Genomic DNA, 11,323 nt, shown 5'->3' on the forward strand with positions numbered 1-11,323 from the left:
CCACCACATGCAGAGCTGGCTAAACACTGAAGCTACAGTGTCCACCACATGCAGAGCTGGCTAAACACTGAAGCTACAGTGTCCACCACATGCAGAGCTGGCTAAACACTGAAGCTACAGTGTCCACCACATGCAGAGCTGGCTAAACACTGAAGCTACAGCGTCCACCACATGCAGAGCTGGCTAAACACTGAAGCTACAGTGTCCACCACATGCAGAGCTGGCTAAACACTGAAGCTACAGTGTCCACCACATGCAGAGCTGGCTAAACACTGAAGCTACAGTGTCCACCACATGCAGAGCTGGCTAAACACTGAAGCTACAGTGTCTCTACATGCAGAGCTGTGTGAGCATCCACTGATAAGAAACAGAGCTCAGAAGAAACCTTTGACATTAGTTAAATGGAGTGTTTATTGGTCATCTTTGTTGAACAGTCTTTACACGAGTATGTGACTAATACAAATCTGAAATCTTCAACATGAATCTGAAAAATAAATTTGATTAGTGTTTGAAAATCGGCAGAGACAGAAGACACATCATATTTAATATATTTATAAAGGAAACTATGGAGTACATTAACGTTCAGTCTTCGTCACTTTACTCGACGTCATCTAGAGGAGAAGATACTTTGGACACACTGAGCTCGAGTCACGTTTCACAATCAAAGAGTTAAAACACTAAAGAAACCAACGAATAAATAACGACACAATATGAACTTCAGTGAGTCCTGGTGGAGCTCCCCTTTAAACTGCTGCATCACATCAAACCTTCTTATTCACTGATCACCCAGCCCATAATAATATATATATAATAATATCTGCCCACATTTATTCCTCTATTTCTTTGAGCATCTTTGGATTAAAGCAGGAGTTGTGTCACCAGCAGAGGGCGCTGTGCCTCACCACTCTGCACAGTGTGGAGTATAACTGTGTTTATCCGTCTCTTCAGATCCAACCCTCACCACAGTGATGTCACACTTCAGCTCGCCTGTGACATCACCAGCATGGAGGTGAGACGCCCGTGTGGAGCTCGTGTTTGTTTTTGAACAGGTATGAGCGTTATGATGAAGACAGCAGCAGTGAAGAAGAAACCCGACACTAAAGTCAAAAAACACCAACAAGGAAAAAGAATCTGTGAAAATGATATATTAAGGACCATCGCTATAATCTCACGTCAACTAAATATTTAAAAGATTTTAAATATTTCTAGAAACTGGCTTACTAAGAAAATATACATTGTATGGTCGCTTTATTTTGAAATCGAAAGGGGGACTGAACTCACTGAGCCGGTGCTAGTGGGTCCGTTTGCACGGTAACCACGCCCATCTGTGATGTCACAGCGTCTTTGAGCACCTGGCTGCAGCGACGTGAGAATCAAACTTTATTTTGAAAAACCATCTTTCATTAGTTATTCTGATGAGTTTTGGCAGAGAGCTGGACTTCCTTCAGAGGAGAGTCAGCAGATATTTCTGCAGACTTTTACTTTGGTATTGCTGTGCGCGTGTGTGCGTGCACTTCCTGTGTTGTCACCACTTGATGAAGACGAGTGCGGCGAGCACTGCGTACCCGAGGATGAGGAAGAGCACTTTGAGCAGCCGGTCCTGTTTGCCCTCGAGCTCTCGGGACAGAATCTCAAAGAAAGTGACGAACAGGAAGGTTCCGGCAGCGAGTCCCTGCAGCACGACCGACACCACGCTGCCCGCCAGCGTCTGCGCCGACTCGATGCCCATCCCCACCACCATCCCCAGAGGGATCATCAGGCTCACCGTCACGCCCAGTTTTGCGGCGTCCTTCATGCCGAGTGACGCCTTGGCCACGCTCACTCCGAGGGCGACGGCGGCCAGCGTCTCGTGCACAGCCACGCCCAGGAAGAGGCTGCTCAGCTTCGCGCCGTCCTCCTGCAAGCCGAGCGCCAAACCCTCGAACACGGAGTGAGCCGACAGAGCCAGGACCAGGCTCGCCAGCCGCAGAGGCCCCGCCCCCGCCAGCTCTGCGGCGCTGAAGTGTCCGTGCTGGTGCCCGTGAGAGTGCCGCCCCTCCTCTGACCTTCGCGTGATAAACGGCGTGTCGTACTCAGAGTCGCTTCCGGCCTCGGAGCCGCCGCCTGCGTTGAAGGTCTCCAGGTCGATGAAGGACGGTTTCTCCTTCCTGAAGGTGAGGACGGTCTGCTCCACGAACACGGTGAGGAAGAAGCCGAGCATCATCATGGTCTCAGCCAGCGGGTACTCGCTGCTGATCTTCAGCTGCTGGAAGACGTCAGACACCTGAGGACGCAACACAGACCGAGGATCAACGGCGAGCAACCCTCGACCAGCTGACGGAGCAACAGAGGGTCCCACTTTCAAAATAAGAGACATGTTTAAAATACAGTTTGGACTCATGTTTTCACAGTTGGGATCAGGACTGGTCTGATTGGCAGAGAAGAGACTCCTTCAGACGGAGACATGTACAGAGTTACAGCAGCAACGTTAACATTCAAAAGGACATCAGATACAAATATTAAAAAAAATACACATCAAAAACTAGTCAACTTAAGGTACTGTGTGTGTGTGTGTGTGTGTGTGTGTGTGTGTGTGTGTGTGTGTGTGTGTGTGTGTGTGTGTGTGTGTGTGTGTGTTACCTTGTCTCTGACGGCAGGTAGCAGCGCGTTGAAGCAGGTTGCGAGGAACACGCCTCCTCCAAACGAGTTGCAGAGAGACAGCGCTCTCCTGTATCTGTGCGCTTTGTCGTAGTCGACCAGCAGGAGGCGCACCGGGACCAGCACGCCCGCCAGCATGAGGCCGAACAATCCCAGCAGGCCCAGCAGCTTCGCCACCAGGATCTCCATCCTGAAGCTCCGCCCAGCAAACACTACAGCGTCACTACTGGTTCTGCTGGGACATCTCTACTGGTTTCCACTGGGACGCCACTACGAGAGGAGGAAGAGACGTCTGACGTCTGAGACTGAGAGGACGTCTGATGTCTCATCCAGTTAGAGTCAGAGGAACATGGACAAGATGTGACCTTTAAGTTCAGAAGTAAAATACAACGAAGTGAAGCAAATTATTATTTTACTTCATTCTTCTTCTTTAATGCACGTTGTTTGTTGCTGATGGAGGACTGTATGTCTGTGCACTTTTTTAATAACACTGTACATAAAATGACATTAAAGGCTTTATAAATACTCCTCTTCTCTTTAATAAACCCGTTTAAACTGAACATTTCCTCAATCTTCTTGTTTTATCACCAGGAAGCAACGCGCACTGTTTGTTGTTTACTCCTTCAATATTAGAACGTCGTTGCTGCAGGTGCTGAACGTCAAAATCCCGAAAATAAGGCCTACTTCCTGTAAACCCTTCAAAATAAAACAGCAGTTACCGCGCTCCTAAACCGAATACGTGACTTTCAGGTTTAAAATATTACGTCCCTTAAGGAGTCAATCCTCGTATTATTCGGTAATAATATATATTTTAAAGTTATTCTATAAAATGTTAAATGTTGGTTCAATAGATTCATTCCCATTTCCGGTCGGCTCGGCCTTCCCGCGGCTAGCTTGACGGAGGAAGCTAAGCTAGTCTTTGTGAGCTAAAAAACGCGACTCTTATAAAACGTTCTTTAACGGTTAGGCTCGTGTTTCGGAACAAACCGCGACTTTAACTTTACTTAAATATATCAAACTATAAATATAGGAAACAAGGCCGTGTTTACCTGCAACGAGCCTCCGACTCCTTTAGCAGCAGGTGTATGACATCACTTCCTCTTTACGTCACTGGGCATTTGGGCGTTGATTGGTGGATCTGACGTAAGTCCAGACTGTACGCTTTTACAAACAAGAATCAGAGTTTTATTTTTTTGACCCATCTTTAGTTTAAGTTAAATATTTAACCATTCAGGCATGAATTATGAAATCAGAGTTTTTCATTTGATTTTTTTTTTTTTACTTGACTGGAAAAGTGATTTTATTTATAAATTCTAATAATTCTGAAGAAGTTACAGAAAAGTTGACATCATGCAAAAAATACTTCTATCTGTCCACTCCTGCTTCTTTTTGTATTTATTATTCTGAGAGGAGTGTTATGCTTTTTATTTAATTATGTGCAATTTATTTAAAGCAGTTATTCTCTTTACCAACTTTTACCTGATTATAGATTAATATAAAAAAGTGCAAATACAAAACTAAACATCACAGTATGTCAACACTGCAGAACACAGCAGTAGTCGGCTGTTTTATTTTGAAATTGTGTTTCAGTTTTTGAGGCTTCCCTTTGTGTAAGAGAATAAATAAATCCTGAGTCATCTGAGTACAAACGTCACGTGTTGCTGATTCATTTCTTTAAATGTGAATGAGAACAGCTTCAGGTGACCGTTTTCTTTTTTTGTTCATTCTCGGCACCACCAAGCAGCCACCTCAAACGTTTAAAAATTAAGTCGATGTTGAAGTGTAACATCCTGCAGTTCCTGAAGTGTCCACTAGAGGCTGGCTACAGAAGCACAGGAAGTCACATACACACCCATTCAAATAGAGAGAAATAAGCAAATTAACCCAGAATGAAAATCGTTATATTATTTTACATGAAAGGTGTAAACGACCCCAACAGAGTCAGAGATCTACATCAGGAGTCCAGATCCAACGACAGAATAAACAGCAGAGGAATATTTCATACTTTTAATATTTTACATACATGTTGAGTGTCACACAACATTCAGGACTTCCTGTGGTTTATATATAAATGTGGTTCCTTTTAAACCGAGATGAGAAAGGAAGCAGCTTTGCTTTGAACGAGGCCGGTGGTTCACGACCTTTAGTGACCCGTGACCCCCCCTTTGACTTCACAAAACCTCAGGGACCCCGGATACCTGCCCAGGTAAACACTCATGTAAGAGCACATTCAGCCTCGTCCACATGTACGCGGGTCGTTTTTTTAAACTGAGGTTTAAAATCCTGTTAACATCTTCTCGCCATCTCTAAGTAATGACCATTTCATTTTCAAATTTGTCACACCAATCAGAAGTCTTCCCGGGTCTCGTCCTAAACCGCTGAAGTTGTGGGCGGGGTTTGTGTGGTGGGAGTGTTGTATGAAGCAGCAGTGACCTCCGTGGTCCAATCAGGTGTCTCCGCTCGTTGACGTAGTGGAAGAGTAAAGATTCAAATATCACTTTTGAACCACGTGTACACAACGTGCAAACGTTCACATACTTGGAGATGTACGCGCGTGTTACTGGAGGATTCCTCTAGAGGGCGCTCTAGACACTGAAGTAGAGATGATCCACGCCGGCTGTTTTGGTGAGTTTGTTTGTTACAATGCGACGACAACAACAAATCATCGTTCGGGACGTAGCCGACTTTATTAATGATGTCATTTCCAATGTCATCACTATACAACTCCACACTGCCCCTAGTGGTCATGTGCATATTGATGCATTCGTGTACATAGTAAGGTCATTCACCTGCTTCTAGTGAAGCGGGATAACACTCGACAAATAAAGATTGATGGTTAAAAGCGAGTATAGTCTTAAAGGTGTGTGAGCGTGTAAGAAGTCCAGTTAGCATCGTTAGCACCAGTGCTAGTTGTCTGCCATCGCTCTAATCTCACGTCAACTAAAGAGACAGCGTCGCACGATGACGTCAAACGTGATGCTACAAGAACGTTGTGTTTCCCCGTCTCCATGGCAACGCCTCCAACAGTTTCTCCACCCTGAAGGAGAGTTTACAGCTGAAACACCGTTTATGTACGACGAGGTCTCAGGCTGTTTCCTGTTTCTTATTGTGGACCGAGGCCGAGGATTATTTGTCTCCGTGTACCATATCGAGTTATATATAGAGCCAGGTGAGTGTTATTAAGGAGACGGGACATTCATGCATGAAGCATGGAGGAGAGATAACTGGAAACATAAAGGGACCGCATTTCAATTCCATGCGACCCACCGTGGGGTCCAGACCCAGAGTTTGAGCAACGCCTGAATCTTTGAGTGGAATTAACAGACATCAGACGGGAAGAGGGTGTAAAATGTTGAGATGCTATTTTTAATTTCAAGACTGAACAGCTCTCTCTCTCTAGACTTACCCCTAATCACGCACTCTGCCACGCACGCACGCACACACGCACACGCACACACACACACACACACACACACACACACACACACTCTCCTCATCAACAGGGGCTCTGAACAAACATGAACATCGTCACTGTGTCGTTTTAAGAAGAACTTTCTGGCGTCTGTTTCAAACACGTTTAACCTTCATTATTACAGTGTGACGTCACAACGTTCTTCTTAAAAACACACAGCTGCATCACGTGGCTGTTTGTTTGTTTGTTTTTGGTGACGTGGCTCCTGAACGCAGCGTCTCGTTCTCTCGTGCAGGAAAAAAATTCAGTGATGGAACAAAACAAAAAACAGAAAAATCTTCCTTTGAGTCCTTGGAGTTAGAAACGATCCAGCTGTTCTCCTCCACACACACATGCACTCACACGCACACGCACATCAGTCCAACCTGGAACACAGACGGAGGGGCGGGTTAACTCAAAGTCCAACCACAGACGAAGTGTACACAGTTTGATATTCACAGTACTGACTGGGTGTCATGGCTGCTCCTCGTTTCCCGCGCTGGGCGTTCGGTTGCGGATTTGACTCCTCAGCTGTTCGATGAGTTCAGGATTCTGCTGCTGCATCTGCTGAGCGAACTGCTGACCTCTGCAACACAAACAGTAGTTACACATCTGCCCCCGCCCCCGCCCCCCAACACATCAGCTCAAAGTGCTCGGCTACGTACGCCTGGATCAGTCCTGATAAATCTCCGGGGCCAGCGGCCCCAGCAGCTGCAGCGGCTCCAGAGGCTCCAGTGGCCCCAGCAGCTCCAGTGGCCCCAGCAGCTCCAGTGGCCCCTGCCATTCCGTGGGCTGCTGCTCCTGGTCCTCCAAGTCCTCCTCCAAGTCCTCCTCCAAGACCTCCTCCAAGACCTGCTCCTAATCCTCCTCCAAGTCCTGCTCCTAATCCTCCTCCAAGTCCTCCTCCAAGTCCTCCTCCAAGTCCTCCTCCTGCTCCGCCCATCCCGCCGTACGCTCCTGACATCATCCCCGACATCCTGGAGGAAAGAGAGAGAGAGAGAGCGGGGAGTTTATTTCAACAAACCAGAGAAGAAGAAAGGCTGAAAAACAGACAGAGCGTGAAGGAGGGTGAAGTGAACTCACAGCTGCTGAACCTGAGGATTGTTCATCAGAGAGGACGCCTGCAGAGACACGGGGACAGGTGTTACACAGTGCACACACACACACAGCTGTCTCACATCACTAAACACCAGCCTGCTGCTGCTGGGCATAAAGATAACACAGTCAGAGCTCACCATGTTCATGAAGCCAGGGTTACTGAGCAGGCCAGCCAGGTCCACTCCCCCCATCCCCCCCGTCTGAGAGAGAGAGAGAGAGAGAGAGAGAGAGAGAGATGAGCGGGACGTGGTCCTCACAGCAGCACACATCAGTGTCTGTTCTGCTCTTACTGGACTGGACGTCTCCATCTTCTCCTCTGCGATCTTCAGGTTGCTTTTGTAGGTGTCGTTGTCGGGGTCGAGCTCCAGAGCTTTCTTATAGTAAGAGGCTGCTTCTGTGTGTTTGTTGAGGCTGGCCAGAGCCAAGCTGCGAGTAACCACGCAAAGAGAGGACAGTGAACACATCACGAGTCAAACCAGGAACAAGAACAAGTCCTCAGAACAGGTATTGAGTTTCCTGTTTCTCACCCCATGCGGCCGTAGGCTTTGCTGTAGCTCGGGTCGATGCTGATGGCGCGTTCACAGTCCTGCACGGCTCCAGCATAGTTCCCCAGTTTACTGTACGCCGCAGCCCTGCAACACAAACCCACGTTTAATCTCTGACTTCAGTTTGAGAGAAATCTTCTGTTTGACCAAAAACAGAGTGAGTGAGATATGAACGAACACACACACATCTCCTGACCTTCATATTTAACCTCTGAGCACGAGCTGCGTCTGTGTGTCTGAGATAACAGAAGCCGTTCTCATTCTGACACTACGCCTCCCCTCTTTGGTCTAACTGACGGCTTCGTACAGTCACAGAGACTTTAAAGACACGAGAGCTCACAGGAACTCAAGTCATCAAACAGGCCTTCAGGACAAAAACAAAGATGGAGGATAATCCACATCGTGAGGCGGCCGTCTTGCTGTGCCTTTTCTGATTACACAGCGAAAAAAAGAGAAGAGACGAGATCCTGGCTGAGAAGACGGACGATGTGCGACACATCCGGTCGGCTCGCTCTCATTGGCTGCTGCAGGGAGCAGTTCAATGATCGTCCTGACACTTCAGGATTATTTGGACAAATGATCAGATATGAAGATCAAGAAGCTCTGCGTGTTAGCGTCTCAGCCTGCACAGCTCTCACTGACCTGTTGCAGTAGTAGACGGCGTTCTGAGGGTTGATGGCGATGGCCTTCGAGTAGAACTCAACCGCAGCGGAGAAGTTTTCCACTTTCATTTGGTCGTTTCCTGCAGAGGACACAAAACAAAACCCAGCAGCTTTTTACTGGAAAGAACCAGAAGAATCCAGATCGTCTGTGCTCCTCGTGCTCGTGCTCAGTTTACCGTCAGTTTTGAGTATCTCGGCCTCGGCTCTCTGTTCCTCACTGAGCGTGTTGTTCTGGGTGGAGTTGTTGTTGACCTGCGACTCTTCTGGAAGCTGCGACACACAGAACACGAGTCATCATCTCTTTGAAACACGTTAAATGGTTTTGAGTTTTCCTGGTCACACGGACCGCGTCAGAGCGTCTACCTTCGCTGTGGCTGAAGCGAAGATCTCCGGTAGCGACATGGGGATGGCGAGGCTCTGGTCGTCGGTGGAAACTTCAAACGCCGTCTCCAAACACTGAACAGCAACTGAAGAAAAGGCGAGCACAAGGTCAGCACGCAGGACAGAGAGGACACGCCCAGTAAAGGATCTACAGCTCGGGGTGTTCCCTGCAGGAGGGCGGGGCCTGATCCTGAATGTTGATACTCAGCTCACTGACGGTTTGATTCTGCTTCACAGAGGAAATGAGCTGTTTGAATGTGTCACAAAGACGACTCACCCTCCAGACTCTCCTGAGCGCTCGAGGTCAGATTCCCTGACTGCAGCTGATCGTGGAGGAATTGGATGATGGAGAAGGCGAGGCGCTTGTTGTCTGTCATGGTGACGGAGGTTCAGACCTCTCTGTGGACACCGAGGAGAGAGACCCTGCACGCAGCGAGAGGAGACGTCAACCTTTGAGATACCACAAGATTAGAACTGGGATGTTTGGAGTGAAAATGGCAGATTTTGTTACGAATGTTAATAAATTTTTTTCCTGACAAAGCAGGAGCCCCTAAACAGCGTCTTGCTCAGGGGCCCTTCAAAAGCTGGGAGCATCTCGGCATTAAACATTACATAAACTCTCAGCTCCCACTCAACCCGAGGGGGGTCATGAGGACTAGACTTGTATTGTCTTCTATGTGTCAGACTCTGAGATTTGGTGACTCTATTGTAGAATATTCTAGAACCTCGACATGACTCACAGTGAGGCTAGCAGCTAACAGTTAGCACTCTGTGGGTGGAGTTGATGATTTGTCTCACACACACACACACACACATTGTGAGCTGGGTGCTAACCAGTTAGCCTGCTGACACAGACAGGCTCTCCTGTAGTTTCACTTTAGTTTTACTGGATTATTACATCCATACAAATCCTCATTTAAAAATCTGTTAATTTAACATTCCTCTGATTGTCATCATGTTTAAAGTAGATGTAAGAGTTGTGTTCTGCAGCAGGAATATTAGCTACTTTAAGATCATTTAAGATCGTTTATATTTCATTCATTTTGATTAAAATCATGACATTTATTTTTATTTATTTAATTTAGGTTTATTTTTCATCAGACACGATGATAGCTCTTTAACTTTACATGACAGATAAATACAGACATAATTAAACTGTTCATATTTAATAATTACGTTACATGTTTAACGTTAAGCTGAAATAAAATGTGTTTTTCTCTGTTTTGAATAACTCAGAAGCAGTTGGAGATAATAAGATGACATGTTATTAAACCCTGAATTTACATCATTTAGATAAATGTTTGACGTGTTTATCGCAGGCCGAATTAAAAGGTGCCTCCTAACAGACAATAAAACATCCTTATTATTCTTTTAACAGACGTGACGTGTTGATAAAAAAACGATGTGAAAATGTTTCGCTGGAGATTTAAACCGAGTTCCGCGTGACGTGTTCTCCCAATCACAACGACACGAACTCAACGGCTAGCATGCTAAGATAGTCCGTGAACTACAACACTAAATCCACATTTAGGTAAATGTCGTGAAACTAAAATGAAACGTTAGAGTGAGTTTCTCACCAGCTGTCTCTGAGTTTCAGCCAAAGATTAGCCGGCTAGCGGTTAGCTGACGTTAGCTCCGCACCTTCGAGAAGTCGTAGCCGCTACTTAGCTAGCTAATAAGATTGACGCAGGGTTATGACGTCACGACAAGGCGCCCGTAAGGTCCGGTAAAAGAGAACTGGAAAATACCGGAAATGTGTCAAAATAACTTTCACAAGAAGAGAGGGTTTTTTTTGGTCTTTAACCTTAATCCCTTTTGACACAATTTTTTTAACGTAGCATTCCCCCCGTGCTCTGTCTGCACCCACCCCTTCTCTCTGAGCTTGCTTAAAAGCCATGCCCCTCACTAACAAGCACGAGCGCCGTGGCCCGGTTGCTGAGTAACACACTCAGCAACCGGGCTGTGTGAATATTATTATTTAAATTCACTTAATACTCTAATACAGAGGTTCACGGCGAAAGTAATAAGCAATTTTTTAATAATGAGTAACAAGCAGCCTGTATGCTACTCATTAGGCTCACCTTTAAACTTTTACAGTATTTTATATTGAAATATACAAGCGGAAGTGTAGTTCTTACGTCTGTAATTCTTTTTAATCCTCCGCGGCAGAAGCAGCAGCGCTCGTGCTCTGACAGTTCATCAGACGGACTTAACGAAGCCTCCCGTATTTACCTGAAGCATGGGGCCGACAGGTGAGAACTTATTAAACAATGAATCTCTTATTATAAATCCGTCCGCCATCTTTCCTCCTCCATCATATTTATCAGCTTTCATTTAGCTAACGTCTTTCTGGATGCTAACGCTAGCTACAGGAGAATCCGTTAGAATCTGAATTCACATAGATGTGTTATTATTTATTTATTATTTATTTGTTTTAAGAGTTAAAATAAAGCTCAGCAGAGATATTGTGTTTATATTGTTTTTTTCTCCTCTGTTGTTTTGTTTAGCATGTTAGCTCACAAAGGTTGAGCAATGTGCTAAAATGCTAC

At 46.0% G+C, this 11,323-nt stretch overlaps 3 protein-coding genes across 8 annotated transcripts in view; 1 reads left to right on the plus strand and 2 right to left on the minus strand.

Annotated features, from left to right (window-relative positions):
• Positions 1–536: 536 nt before the first annotated feature.
• LOC306827979 (zinc transporter ZIP3-like) lies at positions 537–3,785 on the minus strand. 2 transcript variants are annotated; one of them, XM_079350130.1, is made up of 3 exons: positions 3,687–3,785; positions 2,620–2,907; positions 537–2,263 (listed from the first exon to the last, which is right to left on the minus strand). In XM_079350130.1, the coding sequence occupies exons 2-3, from the start codon at positions 2,824–2,826 to the stop codon at positions 1,526–1,528; spliced, it is 945 nt and encodes a 314-aa protein (XP_079206256.1). In that variant the 5' UTR covers positions 2,827–2,907; positions 3,687–3,785; the 3' UTR covers positions 537–1,525. The 2 variants fall into 2 exon arrangements, with proteins under 2 accessions (XP_079206256.1, XP_079206257.1); XM_079350131.1 differs by lacking the exon at positions 3,687–3,785 and adding an exon at positions 3,226–3,641.
• A 2,197-nt stretch (positions 3,786–5,982) lies between these two features.
• On the minus strand, positions 5,983–10,498 carry sgta (small glutamine rich tetratricopeptide repeat co-chaperone alpha). Of its 5 annotated transcripts, XM_079349839.1 has the most exons (13): positions 10,352–10,498; positions 9,052–9,197; positions 8,757–8,860; positions 8,570–8,663; positions 8,374–8,473; positions 7,714–7,818; positions 7,477–7,612; positions 7,324–7,386; positions 7,172–7,209; positions 6,941–7,065; positions 6,754–6,904; positions 6,548–6,674; positions 5,983–6,474 (listed from the first exon to the last, which is right to left on the minus strand). In XM_079349839.1, the coding sequence occupies exons 2-12, from the start codon at positions 9,149–9,151 to the stop codon at positions 6,563–6,565; spliced, it is 1,128 nt and encodes a 375-aa protein (XP_079205965.1). In that variant the 5' UTR covers positions 9,152–9,197; positions 10,352–10,498; the 3' UTR covers positions 5,983–6,474; positions 6,548–6,562. The 5 variants fall into 5 exon arrangements, with proteins under 5 accessions (XP_079205965.1, XP_079205964.1, XP_079205961.1 ...); XM_079349838.1 differs by having other exon boundaries at positions 6,557–6,674; positions 6,754–7,065; XM_079349835.1 differs by having other exon boundaries at positions 6,754–7,065.
• A 359-nt stretch (positions 10,499–10,857) lies between these two features.
• The window catches only part of thop1 (thimet oligopeptidase 1), a 6,322-nt gene continuing 5,856 nt past the window's right edge, over positions 10,858–11,323 (plus strand). Inside the window, exon 1 of the mRNA XM_079351361.1 lies at positions 10,858–11,026. Within this exon, the coding sequence (XP_079207487.1) occupies positions 11,014–11,026 (13 nt within the window). The 5' untranslated portion in view covers positions 10,858–11,013. The remainder of the gene's footprint in view (positions 11,027–11,323) is intronic.

The sequence above is a fragment of the Symphodus melops genome (assembly GCF_947650265.1).
Source record: "Symphodus melops genome assembly, chromosome: 8".
NCBI lineage: Eukaryota > Metazoa > Chordata > Actinopteri > Labriformes > Labridae > Symphodus > Symphodus melops.